The 25,067-nt window shown below is 42.3% G+C and overlaps 2 protein-coding genes across 4 annotated transcripts in view; one reads left to right on the top strand and one right to left on the bottom strand.

Annotated features, from left to right (window-relative positions):
* The first annotated feature begins 153 nt into the window (after positions 1-153).
* Positions 154-19,366, top strand: CCT5 (chaperonin containing TCP1 subunit 5). Of its 2 annotated transcripts, none has more exons than XM_036280057.1 (11): positions 154-429; positions 3,224-3,284; positions 7,894-8,058; positions 9,332-9,530; positions 10,434-10,626; positions 10,710-10,859; positions 13,227-13,346; positions 14,026-14,211; positions 15,541-15,678; positions 16,860-17,040; positions 18,943-19,366. In XM_036280057.1, exons 1-11 carry the CDS (start codon positions 325-327, stop codon positions 19,068-19,070), a joined length of 1,626 nt encoding a protein of 541 aa, XP_036135950.1. In that variant the 5' UTR covers positions 154-324; the 3' UTR covers positions 19,071-19,366. The 2 variants fall into 2 exon arrangements, 1 of the variants encoding a protein (XP_036135950.1); XR_004961686.1 differs by having other exon boundaries at positions 325-429; positions 15,527-15,678; positions 18,943-19,055.
* A 4,496-nt stretch (positions 19,367-23,862) lies between these two features.
* The window catches only part of CMBL (carboxymethylenebutenolidase homolog), a 52,952-nt gene continuing 51,747 nt past the window's right edge, over positions 23,863-25,067 (bottom strand). For both annotated transcript variants that reach the window (XM_036279122.1, XM_036279121.1), the window contains exons 5-6: positions 24,961-25,052; positions 23,863-24,526 (exon numbers count right to left, since the gene is read on the bottom strand). In XM_036279122.1, coding sequence (XP_036135015.1) covers positions 24,347-24,526; positions 24,961-25,052 — 272 coding nt within the window. In that variant the 3' untranslated portion in view covers positions 23,863-24,346. The remainder of the gene's footprint in view (positions 24,527-24,960; positions 25,053-25,067) is intronic.

Here is a 25,067-nt window from a genome sequence, read left to right as displayed (position 1 = left end):
GATCCACTATCAAAAAACTCTCAATTGTATAACTTCACAAAATGACTAAATTCTGCCTGCTCTTGGCTTCTGGGTCCTAAAGTTCCCTTCAGTGACTTCGAACTCCCCCCACCCCCACGGCTTCCTAGATGATAGAAGTTTCCGAAAGCCGCCGATTCCAGAAAGTACTGTCTGGCGTTAAACTAGTCTCAAGTGAAAAATAAGTCTCACGCAGGTTGTGCCGCGCATGCGCGAGCTGTTAAGTCCTCTCGCGAGCGGAAGGTGAGTTCTCGGTTCCGGAGTGGTCTCCACCGGCTTCGGGAAAGTAACTCCTGTGGCTGCGCTATGGCGTCCGTGGGGACTCTCGCCTTCGATGAATATGGGCGCCCTTTCCTCATCATCAAGGATCAGGACCGCAAGACTCGTCTTATGGGACTGGAGGCTCTCAAGGTAACGGGACCGGGGCACACTGGCAGTGGGATGAGAGGAGGCGGCCGAGCCCAGTGGCTCTGCGCCTGCGCAAGCTTAGGACCTGTTCTGCCATGTGCTGCGCGGAAAGGCCGAGGGAATTTCTTTCGAGTCCAGTCCCGCACCCCGCTGTTAGGGCTCGGGAGGGGCCGAGTAAGCCTTTAAGGTTTAGGGTGAGCTGCAAGCGCCCTGTAGAGTTGGGTAGGACAGCTTTAAGTCACAGGCGGTCCAACCGCGTCTTGCTCGGTCCTCCAGCCTGGTAGCCGTACGGCCCAGTATTTTCGTCAGTTAGATGCAGAGAAAGTATTCTCAGGTCACCTGAACGTTTAAAAGGCTGCTGCTTAACCCTCAGTTAGTGTACCTGCAACAGCCTTAGAAAAAATGGAGGTTCATTTTGTCACTTCCTAAAGGCTTGGTCATTTACAAAGTATTTCATGTTTTGGTGTCCATGGGCATGGCATTTTTCTGGATGCAGTGTCGTAAAAAATTTTAAGCAGACCCTTAAGGAAGAAAATACTGCCGTAACGTTGAGAAATGGACACCACGAACCAAAATACAAGGTTGTGTGTGACCAGAATCACCAGTTACTGGGGAGGATGCAGATTAAAGTTGGAGAGTGCCCTTTCAGATGTTTGATAGAGGTGGCTGTTGATCAGGGATGGAGTCATGTTTTGAATGAGATTGAGCCAGCATCCTGGAGAAGGGAAACAGTAAAAGCAAAGGCCTGGGCAGGAAATGGAATGGTACGTTGTTGGGGGAGAGCGCACCCTGATTTTGACTTTTGACAGGCACAGTCTGCTTTAAGTTACACTAATTTCCAAAGATGGAAGCCCTTGAATGCCCCCACAGTCAAGATATTATCTCGGGGGAAGGAGGGAGTTTTGAGCAGTCACAACTTAAGTAGAACTACCTTAGGAAGTAGAGTTTGGGCTGGACTGAAGGGAATTAGGAAGACCAGGGAGTCAAATACACCATTGCAGGAGTCCAGGTAAGGACAGGTCATCTGAGCACATTGAAAGTACAGAAGAAGGGAACCTTTGAGTGGACACTGACTTCAAAGTTTCTTATAAAGTGAAGTAATCCGTGACATAAGTAATCCAAGGACATTCCATAGACCTTGCCACTGGGTCTGAGGTGTCCCTGTTCACTTAATGTCTTGAGGTTTTACTTATATTCAGAAACAGTATGGCCCTTCCATAGACTGTTTGCTTTAGGACAAGTTACACAACCTCTCTGAACCTCTTCTCAGTGGGGATAATATACCTCTGTCAGACTGAGAGTGAGAATTAAATGGAGTAACCTAAGGAGTGACCACACAGTGTTTGATTCATGGCAGATACTCAGGCCCACTTGTAGTACATATTCAACTCCATTTTTCACTGAAGGACCAGCAGAGAAAGTAACATTCAGCACATGCACCCAATAAAACAGTACAATAGAAGCTATAGTTTTGCATCGGCCACTGTGTTAAGTACGTTCATTATTTCATACTCATACTAATCCTCATACTTTGACACAGGTGTTATTTTATAGAATTGGAAACTTGGCCCAGAGCAGTTAAGTAATTGCTGAAGGTCACAGAGCTAGTGAAGAACCGGGCTATGGTAGTAGCCCACCTTTCTCTGACTCCAAAACCAGTGGTCCAGACCTGGGTTCTCAGTCTTGGCATTGTAACATTTTGGGCCAAATTATTCTTTGTGGTGAACACGCTCTGTGTAGGATGTTTAACAGCATCCCTGTCTGGCCTCTGTCTCTCTCACTGCCAATTTGACAACCAAAAATGTCTCCAGGCATTGCCAAATGTCTCCTGCGGGCAAAAGTCCCCTGAAACCTCTCTTTGATGATTATCCTTTAAAATTTTCATTATACAGACTTATAGGCCAAGTATATTTTAAGGATCACAACATTTTCATAGATCTAATTAAGTTTGTGTCTTGTTACCTGCCAGATGGAGTGACCAGGGAAGGAAGGCCTCATGGAATATGTGCATTTGAACTACTTTAAAAGTTGGTCAGTGTTTTGGTGGGTAGTGAGAGGGCCTTTTGTGTGTCCATAGTTCAGGGGTCAGAGGACATGTTTAGGGGACAGGCATAGACCATCCTCATTAGAAGGGAACTAAGTCTCAGATTTGTGGAGGGCTTTGAAAAGCTGAAGCTTTTAGACATGCATGTTGAGGCATTGGGTGGGAGGCATTTAAGATTTGGATACTGATAAGCGATGGAAAAGTAGATGGGTGTAGAATGAGTCTGAAGGATAGGAGGTGAGGTAAGAAACCCTGGATTTCTGTAGTGTGCTGTGGATCTAGGTTAGGTTGTGACAGCAAGAATAGAGAGGAAACAAGACATGGAAGAAAAATTTACTTAATTATGTGTGGAAACAGGAATGGATTATTTCAGGCTTCCATTTCTTTCAGTATTGGTACCCTTGGCAGGTGACAAGCAAAGATGACTCTTTGTGTATGAGTTATATGTAGGCTGGGCCATTGAGAAGAAGAGTATATTTCTGCAATAAACCACCATGTGAGCATTCAAGGTGCTGTATCTTTACGACTAGACTCTCACATGAAGTTATCATTGCAGATTGATTTTATACTCAATCAGCTGTATGGTTTAAACTATTAAAATTATATGTAACTTGCCCTCGCTGATTTGGCTCAGTGGTTGGATCATCAGCCTGTGGACCAGAGAGTCCTGGGTTCGGTTCCCGCTAGGGGCACATACCAAAAAAAAAAAAATTATATGTAACTTGAATATTTGCTTTTTTCTGTTTTGTTTAGTCTCATATAATGGCAGCAAAGGCGGTAGCAAATACAATGAGAACATCGCTTGGACCAAATGGTAAGAGACTAACATTCTAAGTTTTTTAACACAAGTTTTAAGTCAGAAACTAGTCAATAAAACCTCTTTATAGAAGAGGAGAATAGAGGGGGCCATCCTACACCCCTAATGGAGCCCAAATTTTGATGTATTCTATACTCTAAACATGGTTATAGTCATATGTGTACAATTTTAGGTCAGATTTTTTTATTTCCATGTAACATCATTTCATTAGCATTTTTCAAAGCGTGTGTATGTGTGACGTGCTTTTGAGTCAGCTCTGACTCCTGGCAACACTATGGACAGAGAGTTGTCCACAATGTCCTGTCCTCTCCTGCCCTGCTCAGCTCCTGTAGACTTATGCCTATGGCTTCTTTTATGGAGTCATTCCACCTCATGTTCAGTCTTTCTTTTTTCCTGCTGTCTTCTATTTATCCACCATTTTTGTCTTTTGCAAAGAAATCTGCTTTCTGGTGACATGCCCAAAGTAGGAACAACTGCAGCTATATTTCAAGGTTAATTTGCTTGAGGACCCATTCATCTTTCTGGTTGTCCAAGGTATCCGTAGGGGTCTCCTCTAACACCATATTTCAAATGATTCCGTTTTTTTCCTATCAGCCTTCTTCACTGTCCAACTTTTGCATCTGTACATGGTAACTGAGAATGCAAGAGTGTAAATAAATGATTTTAACTTTGGTCTCTAAAGACCCATCTTTGCTCTTGGTGATCTTTCTTAATTCTTACATTGCTGCCCTTCCTAGTTTCAACTTGCTCTTGATTTCTTGGCTGAGTCTCCGTTTGCATTGATGACTGGGCTGAGGTAAGCAAAATCTTTAACAATTTTAACGTCTTCATTGTCTATGATAAGGGTGTACATTTCTTCTCTGGTCATGATTTTTGTTTTCTTGATGTTCAAATGCAGCCCTGCTTTGGCACTTTCTTCTTTCAGTTTCATCAGAAGTCTTTTCAAGTCATTGCTACTTTCTGCCAGTAAGATGGTGTCTTACTACATATCTTAAGTTAATAATATTTCTTCTACCAATTTTCACTCCTCCTTCCTCTGAATCTTACCCAGTTCTGTGTGCAGATTAAACAAATACGGAGATAAAATGCACCCTTGTCTGACACCTTTGCCCATAGGAAACCATTCTGTCTCTCCATAGTCTTTCCTGACAGCAGCTTCCTTTTCACAATACAAGTTATGCGTCAGGATAATCGAGTGCTAAGGCATGCCTGTTTCTTTCAGAGCAACTCACAGCTTTTAATGATCAATGCAGTCAAAAGCTTTACTGTAGTCTAAAACATAGAGTAGCCTTCTGAAATTCTTTGGAGCACTCCAGTATTCAGCGGGTGCCCAAATTAGATCTCAGGAGCCTGTTTTCTGATCCAGCTTGAACATCCAGCATTTCCTGCTCTGTATAGGGTAGAAGCCTTTGCTGCATCACCCTACACATGACTGCTTGTGTGGGAAATTAGAGCAATAGTCCTGTAGTTACTGCACTCTCTTTCTTGAACACTGGGATACTTAGTGTTTCCAGTCTGTAGGCTATTGTTTTGTTTTCCATGTTGACATATTGTTTTTAGGATTTTGACAGATTCGGTCTCTGGCTTGAAATAAATCTATTGGTATCCCATCAACCCCTGGTGATTTATTTTCTCCCAATACTTTCAGGGCAACTTTCACTTTGTTTTCTAGAATTGCATGTTCTTCCTCATAGAAATCTTCTTCAGAAGTGTCTGTCATCCTTTTATCTCTTCTATATAGATGTTCAGTATACTGTTTCCACCTTTTCATTATTTTCTCCTGGTCAGATAATGTGTTTTCGTGTTGGTCGTGCAGCATTTCTAATCAAGATTTGAATTTCTCGTTTATTTATTTTTTTATTTAAATTTTTTTTTTTTTAATCCTCATTCGAGGATATTTTTCCATTTTTTGTACAGATAGAGTGGGAGGGAGAGAGAGGAAGGGAGAGAGAGAGAAACATCGACGTGAAGGGACACATCGAGTGGCTGCCACCCGCACGACTAACCAGGGCCGGGGACAAACTGCAACCCAAGTACGTGCCCTTAGCGGGAACTGAACCCAGGTCTCTCCGGACCGCAGGCCAACGCTCTAACCGCTGAGCCAAACCGGCCAGGGCTTATTTAAATTTTTTTTAAAAATTTTATTATTGATTTTTAGAGAAGAAGGGAGAGGGAAAGGGAGCTAGAAACATCAACGAGAGAGAACATCAATTAATTGGCTGCCTCCTGCATGCCCCCAACTGGGGATTTGGCCCACAACCTGGGCATGGGCCCTGACCAGGATTTGAACCAGTGACTTCTTGATGCATGGGTCAATGCTCAACCACTGAGCCACACCAGCTGGGCTGTTTCTTGAATCTTCTGGTATAGAGCTCTTGTTTTTACTTTTTTGTTCTCTACTAGTTCTCACTACATTGACTGTTGTAATATTATAATAGTTTTCTTTATCTCTATATGATAGTCACTGAAAAACTGCATTCAGAATTCTAACCCTGCTTTTGTCACCTTTTGCTTCTTCTGTATCTTAACCATTTTTAGGGGTTTATTTCTCTGTCATCCATCTTGAGTTGTTTTTTTTTTTTCTTTTTTACTTGTGGCATTGTGTTTTTACATTCTTCACTAATATTTCTAGTTACAGTTCACAGTTATCGGTCGGTTAAGTTTAATACTGCAAATCTATTCTTTTTTTTTTTATCCTCACCTGAGGACATTTCTCCATTTTTTATTCAGGTAGAGTGGGAGGGAGAGAGAGAGAGAAACATCAGTTGAAAGGGACACATCGAGTGGTTGCCACCCGCACGACCCAACCAGGGCCGGGGACAAACTACAACCGAGGTACATGCCCTCAGCGGGAACTGAACCTGGGTCTCTCTGGACCGCAGGCTGACGCTCTACCACTGAGCCAAACCGGCCAGGGCACAAATCTGTTCTTTATGTGGACTTGAAATCCATCACAAATGTTATTTACATTATACTTTGGCACTACAGTTCTTTTACTGCTCTTCACCTTTACCCTGATGTTTGATATTAGCAGTTCATGCTCACAGTCTGCTCTGGTCTTGTTTTGGGAGAGAACATAACAGCTTCTCCACTTTCTGTTTCCAGTTACATAGTCTGTCATTTCTATGTTGACCATCTGTGATGTCCATGTGTACAGTCACCTGTTCAGTTATTTGAACCATGTGCTTGCGATGGACAAGTTTTTGGCTTCACAGAAATCCATGAATCAATCTCCTGCTTCATTTCTGACCCCTAGTCTGAATTTTCCAACATTTGATTCTGCTTTATTTCCTACTTTTTTGTTTGTTTTAGTCACCTATAATTATCAGTATGTCTTGTTTTGATGTGTGATCAATTTTTTTTCTTGAATTCATTTATATTAAAAAAAATTTTTTTTTTTTAATCCTCACCCAAGGACATTTTTGCATTTATCTTCAGGCAGAGCAGGAGGGAGAGAGGGGGGAAGCGAGAGAGAGAGAAACATCGATGTGTCTCTCTCACATCGACTGGTTGCCACCCATACAACCCCAACCAGAGCCCGGGACAAACTGCAACCGAGGTACGTGCCCTTAGTGGGAACCAAACCCAGGACTCTCTGGTCCGCGAGCCAACGCTCTAACCGCTGAGCCATACTGGCCAGAGCTACATAAAAGCTTTTAATTTCATTTTTAGCCTCTGTAATTGGATCATGGGCTTAAATAATGGTTATGTTCATAGGTTTTCCTAGAAATCTAATTGGTATTATTTTGTCAGACCTTGCAAAGTAGCCCCTAACTGCCTGCCTGTGCTACATCTTGACTCTGTTTTCTTCTGAGCTTATTTCCAGAGCAGAATACTACTGGAAATGTCCCATTCCAGTCTATTATAGTTCACTAACACTGAGCACTGCAATGGTGAGACGTTCCATTTCTTGCTTTACAATTTCCCGTTTACTTTGGTTCATGCTTCTTAACCTTACATGTTTTTATTGTATGTGTGGTGCAGCATCGTAATTTCTTCTTGCCTTTGTACACATGAGCCACTAGGCATCCTTTTTGCTTTGGTTTAGTTGTGTCATTAGCAACAGCGCTATTTGTAATTGTTCTCTGCTCTTCCCCATTAATTGTTTGAGTACTTTCCTACCTAGAAATCTCATCCTTCAGCACTGTCTTACATTTCATTTTGGGATGTTTCATCTTAGAATTTTCAGAGTAAAACAAAATATATATATATATTTTTTTTTTTTTTTAACGAAAATGCAGGAGTGGGCCTTTGGCCTCTGCCGCAATGTATGGAGTCCAAACCACAGGGCTTAGAGTTCATTATCTTGTGATTTCCAGATGCCTGTGAAATATAAGACCCCTGCAGGATTACGAATCAGCTGTTATCTTTTGTGGTGCTCCATAATTTTTCTGCCATTTCTCTGGTTTTAGTCATTTTAAATAGCATACAATGTTTTACTTTGTATTAACCAATCTAAAATGTTTTTTATTTGTGTTGAATATTTATGATAAATGTCTAGATAGGGCCTCGGTCAAGACATTTAACTTTTTACAGATTTTGGTATAGGCTGCCGCCCTCTCACTCCCACCCCCCAAAGCCAATCTAAGCATTGCTGTCTTTTTAGGGCTTGATAAAATGATGGTGGATAAGGATGGTGATGTGACTATAACTAATGATGGTGCCACCATTTTGAGCATGATGGATGTTGATCATCAGATTGCCAAGTTGATGGTTGAACTGGCCAAATCACAGGATGATGAAATTGGAGATGGAACCACAGGAGTGGTTGGTAAGAACGGAAAAAATATATTTTCTCATTTAATAGATGTTATTTAGAATTACAGGGCTAACATGCCTACCCAGAATGTTTACTTTGAATCAAATTACAAGGAGACACACAAATCTACGTTGAAGGACACCCTACAAAACAAGTGGCCCAGACCCTTCAAATCTATCAGTATCATGAAAGAACGGGAGTAGGGAGGTAGTTAGATTAAAGTACCTAAAGAAAAATGGCAGCCAGCTGTAATGCATAAAACTTGATCAGATGCCAGATTTTATTTAAGCTGTGAGGGATGTTTAGGACATTAGGGGGATTTGATTGTGGATCGTGTATCACAACACAGTATTTTTTTTCAGGGTTAACTTCCTTGAGTGACAGGTACATTGCATTGATGTAGAAAATGCCCTGGTTCTTAGGAGCTGTGTGTTCAAATATTTAGGGGTGACATGCCATGCTTTCTACAACAATTACAGAGACAACGTGTGTGTGACAAAATATTATTAATAAGTAATGTTCATTTTACTGTTTTTGTGTTTTTTCTGAAGTTCTGAAATGTTAAAATGTTCGGAAAGATTAAAGAGAGGTATTTGTAATGTTACCTTTTCTGCAGATGGGATTTTAATTCATTTATTCAGAAATCTTAATTGGGTACCAAACACTGTTCTAGATGTGCATGGAGTGTAGCAGTATTAAAACAGACAGCTCGTCTTTGTAGCACTAAAGTGGGGTGGGAGTGGGAGATAAATAATAAATTGTTATCATGAACATGAATTTCACAGAATAGAAATTCCTGGTCCAGGAAACAGAGTTTTTCCCCTTATAAAAATGTTTTCACATTATAATCTTTAGTTATATTCTTTACATCACTGATATCTGAACATCCATCTATAACGGGAGATCATTAGGACCTTTCCTAGAACTAAAATAAGAAGCTCTCTCTTTTTAAAAATAGATCAGATGGCCTGGCTAGTGTGGCTCAGTGGTTGAGCATAGACCCATGCACCAAGAGGTTCCAGGCTTGATTCCCAGTTGGGGGCATGCAGGAGGCAGCCAGTCGATGTTCTGTCTCAACAGTGTTTCTCTCCCTCTCTCCTTCTCTCCCTTTCTGTCTCTAAAAATCAATAAAGAAAAAAAAAAAAAAAAAAAAACATTTAAAAAGAATAATTAGGTTAGATGGTCTCATCCTCTAAGATATTTTCATCTTAATTCTGGAACCTTCAGATTTCCATAGCAAAGTTTTAACATTTCCTGAACTGGTTGTGCACTATCTTGTCTGCAGTCCTGGCTGGTGCCTTGTTGGAAGAAGCTGAGCAGCTGCTAGACCGTGGCATTCACCCAATCAGGATCGCTGATGGCTATGAGCAAGCCGCCCGCATTGCTATCGAGTACCTGGACGACATCAGCGATAGTGTCCTAGTTGACATGCAGAACCCTGAGCCCCTCATTCAGACTGCGAAAACCACGCTGGGCTCCAAAGTGTATGTTCTCAGTGTTATAGGTGGCAAAGTTTACTTGTTCCTAAAGGAAACAGGACTTGACTTCAGTGACTTCATATTGATTTTATGCGTTTTTTTCTGTTTCTGTTATTTTGATTTTTTGTTTTATCCTCATCTGAGGATATTTTTCCATTTAGCTTCAGGTAGAGTGGGAGGGAGGGAGAGAGAAACATCATCATGAGAGGGATACATCAACTAGTTGCCTCCCAAATAAACCCCAACCAGGGCCAGGGACAAACTGCAACTGAGGTGCGTGCCTTTGACTGGAATTGAACCTGCGACTCATTGGTCTGCGGGCCGACGTTCTAACCACTGAGCAAAACCAGCCAGAGCAGTTTTGCTTTGTTTTTAGTGTAGGTATAGAAGTATTGAACATAAAGCAAAATATTATAAAGTGCCTACTTAGGATACTAACAACATTTTTAGTTTCAAGGTTATCTTTCTAAATGATTTAAGATTTCAGACACCATTTCAAGTATTTGATTTCCCTTTTGATTTTTCCAGAATCAAAAGTAAATTTATTGAGCAGTCTATTCAGATGTTTGGAAAAAACGTAGCAAAATCTTTGTTCTTGCCAGATTTAAGTAGTCTCATGTACATTTGTATGAAAGGAAATATTAAATTTTAGAGTTAGTGGAAATAAAGATGTAAATTATTTTTCCATCCAAATTTTTGATTCCCTTTACATCCTAGGTTAAGAATCCCTGTCCAGACTGTTGAAAGTATAGGTTGTGATGGCATTCCTTCCTGAGACTCTGAACTTCATTAGTTTTATAAAATATCTTTGAGTTACAATTTTTTTTTTTTTTGAGTTATCATACTGCGTTATATGGTCTGCTTTGGTTTCACTAACTGTTAAGAGTTTGTTTTGCATATTTTCATCAGGGTTAACAGCTGTCACCAACAAATGGCTGAGATTGCTGTGAATGCTGTTCTCACTGTGGCAGATATGCAGCGCAGAGATGTTGATTTTGAGCTCATCAAAGTAGAAGGCAAAGTGGGCGGGAGGTTGGAGGACACTAAACTTATTAAGGGAGTGATTGTGGACAAGGATTTCAGTCACCCACAGATGCCCAAAGTAAGTCATTGCCTTTAACAGCTTCAGACTTTTTTTTTAACTCTTAAAGCCACCAATTCAGATGTTTCTATTTTTCCCCATAGCGAGTAGAAGATGCCAAGATTGCAATTCTCACCTGTCCGTTTGAACCACCGAAACCAAAGACAAAGCATAAGCTGGATGTAACCTCTGTGGAAGACTATAAAGCCCTTCAGAAATACGAAAAGGAGAAGTTTGAAGAGATGATTCAGCAAGTAAGTCGTCCCATATATCTTAGTGACTTTTCAGCTCCTACAGGATGCAATTAGGCAGCTATAGGTAATTACTATGTGTGGCACTAATCTGTACTTTATTGATACTTCATTATGTGATTATAAGAAGCATTAACGACATAGGCTTTCTTCACTTTTAAATCCTAAAAGTTACAAATATTCACATTGAGAACAAATCAAATGGTACAGAAATAAGAGGTAAACTGCCCTGGCCGATTTGGCTCAGCGGTTAGAGCATCGGCCTGCAATCCAGAGAGACGCAGGTTGGGTTCCCGCTAAGGGCACGTACCTCGGTTGGGTTGGGTCGTGCAGGTGGCAACCACTCGATGTGTCCCTTTCACATCAATATTTCTCTCTCTCTCTCCCTCCCACTCTATCTGAACAAAAAAAATATGGAATAATGTCCTCGGGTGAGGATTAAAAAAAATAAATAAATGTAACTCACAAAGAAGTTACTGGGCACGTAGAATTAAACCCGAATGCAATCATAGAATCCCAGCTTTTTGCTCATGCAAGTCAGTATTTTTGTATAAATACCTTCCTCCTTCCCCCTCTGGCTGTTACTGTTTTACATGTGCATGCTTTGTGGCATAGCAGTTCTTCTTTGGGACTCTGTTCTTGGGAATTTAAAGCAAGAGAACTTATAGATACATGAACATGGACATTATCATGGCAAGCAAAAACAAGAGGTTAGTTTGATGTCTGTTTTTAGGGCAAGTGTTGAATCATTCAGTCCTTAGTGGTACAGTTCTCTGCCTACTTTAACTCATGTACTGTTGTATGCACTGAGATAAAGTGGTGAACAAAGCAGAGCTCTTGTCTTAAGGTGCAGAATAAGGGAAGTGGGAGGGGCTCTGTTACAGATGCTGGTCAGAGAGGGCCTCTGAAGAGGTAATGTTTGGGCAGAGATCTGGGGGAAATGAGAGCAGCATATCCGGGTGAGGCAGGAATGTGGTTGGTATATGCAGAAAACGTTATGAATGAGGGGTTGGAGCATACTGGCAAGAGTTTGTAAATAAAAGCTTGTTACCTGGGTGGCCATAGGAATGCTGTCCAAGATACAGTGGAAAAGAGGATGGGAACTGAGAGGTCAAAGGAGTTGGATGGATTGTGTTGGTAGATGTGCGGATCGCCAGGAACGATAACGGGAATGGTGAGGGGGCTAGATGCTAACATTTTAAAGAGTGAGAGGTAATGACTCGAGAAATATTGGAGATGGCAATAGGAGGGATCAGGAGCAAGAAACCCCCCTCCCCCGTTTTGAGCACATGGAAGAAGAAAATAGCCATTTGAGTAGGAGTGCAGGGGTAGCCAGGGTTTGTTTGTTTCACATTAAGAATGTAATAGAGTATTGCAAGAAGGAATTTTCTGGTAATGGACTGAGTTCCAGAGAGTTGGGGAAGGTGACCTCCAAGTCTGTGGTGAAGACAGAGGTGAAATGGTGCCGTGGGCCATGGCACAGTTATTGCAGGTCATCAAGTCTGTATCCATGGATCCCTAGAGGATAGCAAGTGAGAACAGCAAGTTACAGAGCAATGTATATCATAAAATGTTTTGTTAAAGCATGAGAGAATGAAACTGCTTTATAGGTATTTGACAGGACTGAGCTATTTTTTTTCTTAAATTTTAGAGAGGTGGGGGGAGAGAGAGAGAAACATAGATGAGAGAGAACATTGATTGACCGCCTTCTGCACACCCCCCAGTGGGGACCTGGCCCACAACCTAGGCACGTGCCCTGACCAGAAATTGAACCAGCAACCTCTTGGTGTGTGGATCGATGCTTAACCACTGAACCACACCGGCCGGGCAGGACTGAGCTATTAACCTTGATTTCTTGGGAGCTGGCAGGGTGCTTAGCTTTGTTGACTCTCTCACTAATGACTCTTTCATTGCTTCACTATAACAATGGAATTCAATATGAATTACTGACTTTTAAAACATAGTTTAAGCATGAGGTGATTCCCAAAGATGTATGTTCATTATTTAGAATATGGAGCTGACATGTCCAGCCAGTATGGCTCAGTGGTTGAGTTGACCCGTGGACCATGAGGTCACCAGTTCGATTCCCAGTCAGGGCACATGCCCAGGTTGTGGGCTTGATCCCCAGTATGGGGCGGGCAGGAGATAGCCAGTCGGTGCTCAATGACGTTTCTATCTCTCCCTCTCCCTTCCTCTCTCTCTCTCTCTAAAAAAATCAGTAGAATATGGAGCTGACAGGAAGTAGACAGTTGTATATTTTCTTTTCTGTGCTTTATTTTAAGTGCACCTTACCCAACTATGCATCTCACTTTTTTCAAACATTAGAGCACAATACATTTTTTAACACGATTGCGGTATTTCTTTTCCCAGATTAAAGAAACTGGTGCTAACCTAGCTATTTGCCAGTGGGGTTTTGATGATGAAGCAAATCATTTACTTCTTCAGAATAACTTGCCTGCAGTTCGTTGGGTAGGAGGACCTGAAATCGAGGTAGGAATTTCTTTGTAAAAAGACTTATGAACTTAGGGGCAGAGCTTACAATGCATTTCTGTATCTTGGGGCTGCTTTGATAGTGCTTGTCTTAAATTACTATGTCATGCTGAGGCTTTATAGATTAGAGGATGATCTGGGAAAGAGAAAAGTGATAGGATCTTTTTTATTGTTTTACTGACGGTACCATCTATTTCCAGTGTTCTATGGCATATGCTTTCCATGTTTCATTCAATCATTTGGCCTCTCTGTGGCTCTCAAAGGTGGTCTTACCCACTTCCGTGTCAGCCGAATACTAACAGCCATCTTAGATATGGTCTGTACCTGGATACACACCGGCCTTGTTGGTCCTGACTGCAGCCTATTTGCAGAGGGATGGCTGTGCAGGCCTCTGATTCAGAGGCAGAGTCAGGAGATGAGGTCGAGAACTGTGGCAATATGTGTGCAGGATGATAGAGTCAGACAGCATCAGAGCCAGACCAAGACACTCAGTTCTTCAGAACCTTGTTTATTTATCAAGGCTTTTGGGGTTGAACTTGAATGTTTTTGGCTAGAGTGGGGCAGCAGTTCTAGTTAACAAGGTGATCATAGATCAAGTTCAGCTCATTTGTGATCCAGTTGTGAAAGTTCATTGTTGACCAACATTGTCTTCCTTCTCTGCCTGACTCACCCCAATTAGTTGATCGCTATTGCAACAGGAGGGCGAATTGTCCCTCGCTTCTCAGAGCTCACAGCTGAGAAGCTGGGCTTTGCTGGCATTGTCAAAGAGATCTCATTTGGGACAACTAAAGACAAGATGCTGGTCATCGAACAGTGTAAGAACTCCAGAGCTGTAACCATTTTCATCAGAGGAGGAAATAAGATGGTGAGAATTCACTTGTTTGTCCTACATTTTTTCCAGTTTTGGTATATGGTCTGGCTTTGCCCATAACATACTAATAGAGACACAGTTACCATAAGTAAAACAGGGTTATTTTTCTCAAAGAAACAATGACATATGGCATAAAATTACTGATTATGTTTCATTGTCAGTTCTACAAGGCACATTGCCTTTCTTCAGTCCCTTAGATAGAAATGGGGAACCTAAAATAAATAACCATTGACAATTTCCCCGTTTTCCTAGCATGGATTTCTAGCGCATCACAATAAATGGCACATTGTGAAGATTTTCTTTGTCCGTTTGGTTTTGTTTGACCCCTTGACTTGGTTGTGTGTCTTGGAATGAGTCACTGGATGCCTGTTTCTTGTTTTTTTATTACTGATTATAAGGAGAAGAGGTAAAGATGGAAACCATCTGATAACAAATATTCTGGCAGGCTCTCTTCATTATTTTTTTGTTTGTTTGTTTTGTTTTGACTGCCCTAAATTGTTTATTAGATAAGAATTTTACAAACATTACTTATGTTAACCATAACCGTGGAGCTGGAGAGTGTTGGCTGTCTCCAAGCTGCACAGTGAGAACTGCCAATAGTGTGGTGGAACTTGTGGCCCTTTTCAAGGCCATAGCTCTTGTGGCCTGCAGATGTCAGCCCTCACATCTCTCTGTGCTTGTGGACTGATTTGGTGGTCCATTGGGTGTCAGGATGTCTTCTGATAGTCTTATGGAATGGACCAGTGAGGATAACCTCAAAGAGTTTGTACATGGAATGTTCACCAACCCAGTAAGAATTCAGGACTCTCAAGAGCTCCACAGTGGCATCCAGCTCGCTCCTTGGCAACAGACTGAGGACTGCAAGCAAACTTTAGCTGGTTAACACCATGATGGACAGGCTTGCCATAGGTCTTCCTTAGAAACAGGGTGTTTGCCACCACCATGGTACACGCAAAATCCGATACATGGCATAACCTTGCTTACTTAGCCTGTGCACTTCATCAGGCCAGGTAGGACAGGGGAGATCCCCATGGAGCGCAGAGAATGGGCAGTCCTGCGAGCGGCACACCTTGAGAAGGAAGTGCACTACATCAGACTAGTTCCTGGGTGTACTTGTAAGCACCCGCCTTAGCTGACCTGATGGCTGTGGCCAGTGGAAAGGAAGAGCCTTTCTCCTCTCTCCACTTGTTTTAACCAAGTGGTTTTAATGGGGAGTTAGGAATGTTTTCAGCAAGCACTTGGATTAAACTAGAGGTGTCAGGTATTTGGCTCTAAAATGAATGAATTATGATTACACTAATTTAGGCAGAACTGTTTCCCTAGATCATCGAGGAAGCAAAGCGATCCCTTCACGATGCTTTGTGTGTCATCCGCAACCTCATCCGTGATAATCGTGTGGTGTATGGTGGAGGCGCTGCTGAAATCGCTTGTGCTTTGGCAGTTAGCCAAGCAGCAGATAAGGTAAAGTACACATGGAGACGCACCAAGGAGATGTCCTGGTATGTGAGGCAGTGGTGCTGCAAACCATCTGGAGGCTAGATGCAATGTGAACAAAACAGGTGTTTTATTTGAGATTATTCTCATGCCCATTAGTCAAATTCAGGTTACTGTCATAAACTAGCATTTCTCAGCTTCGTATTTGAAATTCAAAATTAATTAAATATCATAATACAAACAAATCAGTAAGAGCCAGTTCTCAGACTTCTCTCAGTGTCTATACTTTCTTCATTCTTTTTCTGTGATGACATTTTAATATTCTTGTAGATTAAATATAATCAAGATAGCCTGGGCTTCGCCCTGACCAGTTTGGCTCAGCGGTTCGAGAGTTGGCCTGCAAACCAAAGAGTCACAGTTTCGATTCGGATCAAGGGCACATACCTTGGTTGTGGTTCAATCCCTGGCCCTGGTCAGGGTCGTGTGGGAGGAAACCAATTGATGTATCTCTCACATCAATGTCTCTCCCCGCTGCCTCCCCACTCTATCTGAAGATAAATGAAGAGTATCCTTGGGTGAGGAATTTTTTTTTAATTCTCACCCAGGGATATTTTTGGATTTATCTTCAGACAGAGTGGAAGAGAAACAGAGAGAAGAGAAATAGACACATCGATTGGCTGTCACCCACATGACCCCAACCAGGGCCGAGGACGAACCGCAACTGCAATACGTGCCCCTGGTCAGAATCGAACCCGGGACTCTTTGGTCCACAGGCTGACGCTCTAACCGCTGAGCCAGGGCTGGGTGAGGATTTTCAAAACAAAGATAGTCTCGCCCGGCCGGTGTGGCTTAGTGGTTGAGCATGGTGCCATGCACCAAGAGGTTGCTGGTTCAATTCCCGGTCGGGGCATATGCCCAGGTTGTGGGCCTGATGCCCAGGTAGGCAGGAGGTGGCTAATCAGTGTTCTTTCTCATTCATGTTTTTATCTTTCTCTCTCTCTCTCTCTCTCTCTCTCTCTCTCTCCCTCCCTCCCTCCCCCTTCCTCTCTAAAAATCAATAAAGAAAAAGAAAAAGAAATTTTTTAAAGATAGTCTGTGCTTAGAATTCTTCATGAGTTTCTTTGTTTCAAAATATATAATTTATGCCTTTAAATTGCTTCTGGTGGTGTTTTCGCCAAGCACGCTTACCATAGCCCTGTTCCCTCCAGTGCCCAACCTTGGAGCAGTATGCCATGCGAGCGTTCGCCGATGCCCTGGAGGTCATCCCCATGGCCCTTGCTGAGAACACTGGCATGAATCCTATCCAGACAATGACTGAAGTTCGAGCCAGACAAGTGAAGGAGAAGAATCCTGCCCTTGGGATTGACTGTTTGCACAAGGGTACAAATGGTGAGGAGCTGCTGCGACTGTATGTAGGACTGTGGTTTGATTTACATGAAGTAGTTACATCCTGCATGGCTATATAGTGTGCACTGCTTACTGTGTGGTTATTGTAGCTTTTTAAGTACTCAAACACACTTGAGATGTAAGTCCTGAATTTCAGATATTTGCAACTACAATGTGGTATTTACACCAAAGGTGGTTTCCATTTTCATCTCTGGTTTTAGAAAATAATTCGTCTTGCTTTTTTTACACAAATGTCTGTCACAGTGACTTTTAATTCACAGCTTATTCTGTGCTTGTATCCCATAAATTATGGGACATTTTATAAATGTGATGTACTGTAACCACTGGGGCCACAGGAATAGGTCATCTGCTGAAAAGGTAGTATGGCATGAGCTTGTTGAAATGGTGGTGCTACTTACCCGTGTCTGGAGTTCTGCAGTCAGACCTGACCACAGAATCAGACAGTTTGTGTTTTTACTTAGAAGATAGATATTCTGCTCTTCATGTCAAAGCCCAAGGATGTTATAACAGCAGCAACTCTTTATCAGATATTTAATTTTTTTTCAACTTGAATGCCTGGTTGTATTTAAATTTGCCATTCTTAGGTCTTTCTTGGAATTATCTTACACTACAAGTACAGTCAGATTTTACTTATTTCAGGTTTACTAAATTATATGGTGTTGGGTACTTTGTGGGGCAAGGTGTCACTGAAATGTTTTACCTTTTATTTAGTCACCTAGCATTTTAGCTTATAACCAAAGAGGTGCCCCCTACCCCCATTCTACTCCCCTCCCCACCCCAGCTTTCTGGTAATAACCAGCTTCAAATTCCAGAATGCCCTTGTTAATAATGAAATTTATTCCTCAGAATTTAATTGGCTTCCAAATTTGTTTTTTGTTTTGTTTCGTTGTTTTTGGAATGAACAGTCCAAGTTTATTCCTTCAATTAAACATAGCCACTATGAGTGTCCCTGACAATTAAAACAAAAAAAAGACAAAGAACAAATTATTTCTGTTCCTTCTACATAGTAGTCCTTTGTTGAGGGTGGAACACATCAGTCAGAAGCATTAATTTTCATGCGTCAGTAAAATATAGCTACTTTTGGCATGTATTTTGCTTTGGTACAAGATATAAAGAGACTGCAATCAAATTGAGCTACCCCATTTTTCTTCTCATTTGTAATACATTCATACAAACAAATCAAGGTGGTGACTCCCTGGAAGAAAACCTAAGATCACGCCCTGGCCAGTTTGGCTCAGCGGTTAGAGCGTCGGCCTGCGGTCCGGAGAGACCCGGGTTCGGTTCCCGCTAAGGGCACGTACCTCGGTTGCAGTTTGTCCCCGGTCCTGGTTGGTTGTGCGGGTGGCAGCCACTCGACGTGTCCCTTCACGTCGATGTTTCTCTCTCTCTCCCTTCCTCTCTCTCCCTCCCACTCTATCTGTACAAAAAATGGAAAAATATCCTCGGGTGAGGATTAAAAAAAAAAAAAAAAAAAAAAAAAAGAAAACCTAAGATCAGAGACATGCCCCAAAGCAGGTAGTGGACAGCAGGAAAATCACTCCCCCTTCCCAGGCCTGAGATTCCTCATCCAAAATTTTTGAAGAGTGAATGAGACTCCCTCTCCGTTCCTCTGATTCATGTACACACATCAGTTCATACACCGTGATGCAGGCACATGGAAAAGCTGTACTTCCCAGCAGCATGATGCTGTGCTTGGCCACGCTACCTTTAGAGTGGAAGTGGTACATGTGTCTGCTAAGAGCCATCGCTCTTCCTCTGCCATGAGAACGGCAGTGCCTTCCACATTTGTAATTTCTAAGTTTTAGTCTGATTCATTCATCAAAACAAGTTTTCAATATTAAATGTATGCTATTTTAGGATAATTGATTTATTTATATTTTCCAGATATGAAGCAACAGCATGTCATAGAAACCTTGATTGGCAAAAAGCAACAGATCTCTCTTGCAACACAAATGGTTAGAATGATTTTGAAGATTGATGATATCCGTAAGCCTGGAGAATCTGAAGAATAAAGAAGAAATTTAGAATAAAATGTAGTAGTAAGAACCACTGTTGTGATTAAATAAAAGGGTGTCTTGTGCATCTACAGTTATTTATTATTACATTCTTTTCCAGACACTGTAGATGCTATAATAAAAATAGTTGTTTGGTAATCATAGTTTCACTTGTTCAAAGACGTGTAATTGTAGGAACACTGTCTCACAAGCTTTTGTATTCATTATATTAAAGGGATCTCTTTAAAAACCATTTTTATCTTTTGCTCTTTACGTTTATTAAGCATTCATTGTAACCCCATGCTGCCTGTATTCAGGGAGTGTGGTGGTGGTTTTTTAAGTAAGCTCTAGGAACTATTTTAACAGCTTAAACATTGAGATTGTTCCGGAGATTTGTTTTAACAGAGGAGTATGGGCTTGATCCTATTCAATATTTTACATGCTATCTAAATGGGTGGATCTTTTTATTATAGAGACCTATCACAAGTGAGTGTTTCTACCACAAAATTATGGACTGTCTTAGGTGCAGTTAGGTTACAATGACATAACCTAGGATGCTGTTACAGTGCTGAAGAGCAGGGTTTAATCTTCATGTAGTCCCTATTGCTTTATACTAGCCCTGGCCCACCCTGCAGCACCTGCAGATGCCTGGAAGGACAAGTCAGAACCCAACTGAGGTTTTCTTATCAGAGGGACAGAACAAATGGAAGTTAGAGTGAATTCTAGAAAATAGGGAGAAATGGATCAAGTGGAAGGAAATGTCTTGCAATTGGCATGAATAGGTTGACTGCTATTGAATTAATTCTATACTGAAATAATGGCCAACAGTGGCTGCGTTACCTCAGGCCAGGTCAGTTTGCTCAATTATCATCATCCTGTGAAGGAATTAGGTTTCTCACTATTCACACCCTGTGGGTGATAGCTGACGGTTTGCCAGACGTCTCATGGCCAGTAAGCTGTAGAGCCAGGCCACACAGGCAGTCTGACTCCAGCATTCCCCTCCCATCTGTGTTTTGCTTGTGTGGTTCTCTAGGTTTTCTAGAAGGATGTTTCTTACATAGAATCATGATGACGAAGTTCACTTATGTGCCACCAGGAGTAGAGGATTTGCTGATAAGGCTTGGTCACATTTCCTAAAATCAGGAAATAGTGATTCTTCATGACTCAAGTGTCAGGGTTGCCTTCTGTGAACCTGGACACTGACCAGTCAACCATTGGGTCATCATGTTCTCTACATTAATGCATAGGTGGTTTTGCTAAACAAGTATACTCTGCATTTTGGAATATGCACAGATACCAGTCTTCCTTATTTTGGAATATTTATGGAAATGGAGTATTTCATCACACCATGGGTTGTGAAGTGACATTGTTACAAATTGTGCCACTGCATTCTGAGTGCCACTTCCAGATATACCTGTTCTGGGAGTAGGTTCCCACTGGACACAGCCCTGCTTAGGTAAGTGACGTGGTAGTTCAGATGAGTTGATTTATAAGGACTGATTCTAGCCTACAGAGAAGGAAGAGCAGCCTGCTCTGGACCAGTCTCTTGCCTGAAGGGGTTCATGGTTGTGTGAGAAGAGCCACTAAACCACACTTCTCCCAAAAATGAACCTCACAAATGGTCCTGGTGCTTTCTGTGGTTGAGAAGAAACTATGTGGCTTATAAGTAGGAAACCATGTAGAGATGTTGCACAGCTATTGGTTTTATTTCATTAAAAGCACCTCTTCAAGGCAGCGTTACTTATCTTCAGATTCTGAGTCACCTGTCAAGTTTCACACTCCTTGTACTGTAGGTTACCCTACCTCCTCTGAGCAACTAAAGTCACGGGATCCACCAGTTTCCGGTTGGCCCCCAGTTCCTACACCAGCTGCGTTTGTTAGATGTTTGTTAAATAGTCTGATCATTATAAACAACCACTCAAAAGTACAAATGCCTCTGGAAGGGCCAAGAGGCTAATCTGTTACCTGTGACTGAATTTCTCTAATCATTTTGGTTTTCTCAGTTCTTGTGAAATAGCTCCACCCAAGGACTGGGGGTTTGGGACTGGAGGCAATGGTGATAAATAATAAATTATTTGTAAGCACCAAGAAGTGTTTCTCCTTTTAGGTGGTCTTGCAGGCAGTCTTGCAAGGTGAGGATCATTTAAATCACAGGAAAAGACGGTAGCAAAGACAGCTGGCTACTTAGAAAATGTGTGGGCTCTGCAGAAGTGGGGAGAATCTGACAGCGATAGTATTAGACGTTTGGAGTGTCCTAAGTGCTGTTATAAATGTTTTCTATAGATATTAACAGTGGTTTTCAAGATGTGGTCCATAGACCCTTGGGGTCCTGGACCCTTTCAAGCAGCCATGAGGGCAAAAGTATTTCCATACGAAGTTTATTTGCCTTTTTCACTGTGTAGACATTTGCACTGATTGTACAAAGGCAATGATAGGTAAAATTGATTTTTTTAAAAGATTTTTAATTGATTTTTAGAAAGAAACATGGATTTAAGAAGGACAATGGGCCACCTCCTGCACATCCCCTACCAGGGCTCGAGCCTGAAACCTTTTGGTGCATGGGATGATGCCCACCCAACTGAGCCACACCTGCCAGAGCTAAAATTGCTTTTGTGTTCACGTGGGTTGGCAGTGGCACAAAATCATACTAGCTAGTAGTCGTATTCTTCACCACCACACTCTAAAATCCATTTTCACTGAAGGATAGCCTTGATCAAGCAATACAGATCACTAAATCATTGGATCTCAGCCCTTGAGTGCACAGCTTTTTAGTGTTCTGGGACAAGTATTTAATAAAGATTCATGCATCGAGTATGGTGGTGGTCTCAGCTGAACTAGCCCGAATGGGACACTATTTTTACTTCAAAGGGTGACATGACTGGTTACTCAGACGTGGATATGTAACACATTTTCTCAAAACTGGATATAGTAACCTGTCACTTCAGTAGAACAATGGTCTTAGTTCAGGCTCCTGTAGCAAAAATGGCACAGACAGTGGCTTAAACAACAAACATTTCTCACAGTTCTGGAGGCGGGATGTCCAAGACCAAGGAGCTGGCAGGTCCAGTGTCTGGTGAGGGCCTGCTTACCAACGTGTAGACAGCCACTCGCTGTCCTCAATGGCCCGCAGAGAAAGAGGTCTCTGTCTCGGTGATGCTCTCTCCCCAGCCTTTTTTTTTTTAACTTTTTGGAACTTCTCCCATGATTTTCATGAATGGTCTAGTTGTCTTTGTGCATCCCTGACTCCTTCCTCTCATTCCTCTCTCAGGGTATGTGAAGTTCCCACCCTGACCCAAGCACAAAGTACTAACACTTTCAACATGAGACTGTATTCCCCCCAACAACCCTGCAAAGTAATGTCATTTTTCTCATTTCATAGATTCTACATTGAGAAAAACAATGTAGGTACATGCCCAAAATCAACATGGTAGGGCCTGGGCACTGAGCCCTTCCCCTCTATGTCCCATGTCCTCTCTGCCCACACCTGGCAGGTGGCTCCCAAGACTATAGGTCCACATGGGGCTGCCTCTGCTGCTCACCCACCAGATCTCCACTCCCCCTTCTCTGTGCCCAGCCTGGGGACCAGTCAGTCCTGGCCATGACCTCCCCACTCCAACTCAAGCTCACGCCCGGCCCCTCATGACACATGAGAAACCAGCTGGAGGATTTCTGGGGAAGAGTTTTCTCCCAAACAAAACTAGGTACAGGAAGAGAGCCCTTGCCGCCCTTCCGCCCTTCCTGCCAGGAGTGGTGGGGTATGAGGCTGAGGCCCAGAGCCATGCCCACGAGGAGGGCCTGGGACGGCAGGCGCCTAACCATGTTCTGACACCAGTCAAGCCCTGAGCCGCTTGGAACCGTTGTGGGGTGTTGTGGGAGAGACTTGCATGTTATTTTCTCAGCCACTGCTAGTCGAGCCACTGTTAGGCTTTCCGTTGTCTGCAGCCCCAGGAACTTAACTGATACCCCAAACTGACCAAATCCAAACTTTTCTCCAAAGTTCTGCTTCTCTTCAGTATCCCCTGTCCTGGATTGTCTCTAAGCTGACTTCAGATACCTAGTTCACTGTGTCCTAATGGCTCTGGAACCCCTCCTCTCCATTCCCCGCCCTGGGGTCAGGACTCACGGCTCGCTTCTCCCTCCCTCTCCAGAGGGCCCATCTGTCACTCCTGTAGCCCCACTCAGCAATGAAAGGAGAGTAGATGTAGCTTCCTGAAGCTACAGGGCTCCTTGCTCCCCAACTTCCATGAGTTTCTATCCAGGAGCCCCAGGGCTGACAAGAAATGGCCCCAAGTTGGCCCTGGCACATGGGGATGAAATCCCCACCCTCCACCCAGGACCCAAGCAAACACCCCCTCCCCATTCTCCTACCCAGTGGAGGGAGCCTACCTAAGGGCCAAGGCCTGGGTGGGCTGGAAACTAAGCAACCCTTCTGGTGTCTGCAAACAGAGATGATCCAATGAGAGGGACAGCTCACTGGTCTAGGCTTGGTTAGCTGCCAAGTAACCAAACTCTCAGCAGGAACTGAGGAAGACCAACTGCAGGGCTAGGCAGCTAGAGGATAGAGGATGCGAAGCACCTTCACTGGTGTAGGTGAGCTCTGCCCTACACAGTTCCCACTAGCCACACATGGCTACTGAGCGCCCAACATGTGGCAGGGCTACTGAGGAGCTGCATTTTTTATTTGATTTTATTATAATTCTGATTGAATGCATGAGACCCAAAAATGCTGGGAGATAGCTGGATGGTAACTCCAATCTATTATTTTTTAATACCTTGTAGATAAACCCACAAATTAAAAAACTCAAAAAGTATTAGCTTGATGTAATTAGGCCCATAGAACCCTATGTTAATCTTTCTCATAGTGCAATATATGAACATGAAATTCATCTGTATTAAGACAAAGATAAACATCTAATTAAACTGGGCTTTTAATCCACCTGAGTTTACAGTTCATGTTTTCATGGCTTTACAACATTAGTCATTTTAAGAGACATCCTCCATTAAAGACCATAAAGGCCACACCTGAGATATCAGCTGGTCCCAGGTGTTTACTAATAGTTAGGATATTACTCTGTCAGTCTAATTCTTCAGGTACTAACCTATTTTAATTGTTTTATTTAGGTACATATTAAAATTAAACTATTTCATACATTAACATTTCCTACTGAATCTGAGTTGCAGTTGAAATCATGAATTTCAGGATTCCAAAGTGGAAATTAAATGAAACGATCTAAGTATTTCAAAGCCAATTTCTGGACAAAAGCTATCTTGAGAAAAGTTTGCACTGGCCACTGCTAAATATACTTGTTCAGCCATTCGAGTAAATTCCTTCTTGCCTCGTCAATATAGGGCTTGTCTTCAGGTGAACAATCTTCTCTCTTTCGATGCACAAACCCATGAGTTTGTCCGGAAAATGTTTTAATTTGATATTCCACTTTGCAGTGTTCTTTCAACTTCTGGGTCAGTGAAGAGACCTGGTATGCAAAGATTTTCACGATGAAATGATTCTAACCCTTTAGTAATATTTCCCAATCTCTAAATCTCTTGTGAATGCTCATAAGAGATTCAACATCAATGCTTTCCATTAAGTTCCATAGCCATAATGATGTTTTTACTTTTAATGTTATAACCAACATAGTCCTTACCTCTGGCAAAGGAGAGAATTCAGGGCCAACCAGGTCACATCAAGGGCACTTTTGGCAGGGAGTAGGGGTTACGATCCCACTCCAAGTCCTCAATGAAACCCAACTTTAAAACTTAATGTTAAAAATACAAAATTTAAATAAATTTTACAAAATTAATGTTAAAATGTGTTTGGAGCAACAAATGTACCCTTTAACATGTTTCCCCCAAATGTCAAATTGTGTTATTAAGTATAAAAATGCAAAGAGGAAAGATGCCAACGTACTTGCTCAAGAGGAATCACAGCATCGTTTTCTGCAAAAATGAACAGCGTTGGGTTCTTCAAACTGTACACGTCCTCAGAATCCTTCACGATGCCTGCAGGATGGGGAC

This window comes from Molossus molossus, unplaced genomic scaffold (genome assembly GCF_014108415.1).
Source record: "Molossus molossus isolate mMolMol1 unplaced genomic scaffold, mMolMol1.p scaffold_m16_p_3, whole genome shotgun sequence".
Lineage (NCBI taxonomy): Eukaryota > Metazoa > Chordata > Mammalia > Chiroptera > Molossidae > Molossus > Molossus molossus.
The sequence above is the reverse complement of the archived record's forward strand: the minus strand, read 5'-3'. Positions and strand labels throughout refer to the sequence as shown.

What these genes read in the sequence shown, in the direction of transcription:
- CCT5 (XM_036280057.1), top strand. Translation starts at nt 325, where the DNA reads ATGGCGTCCGTGGGGACTCTCGCCTTCGATGAATATGGGCGCCCTTTC. An exon ending in TGGGACTGGAGGCTCTCAAG is followed by an intron (nt 430 to 3,223) that starts GTAACGGGACCG and finishes TGTTTTGTTTAG; the next exon opens with TCTCATATAATGGCAGCAAA. An exon ending in GTCACCCACAGATGCCCAAA is followed by an intron (nt 10,627 to 10,709) that starts GTAAGTCATTGC and finishes TTTTCCCCATAG; the next exon opens with CGAGTAGAAGATGCCAAGAT.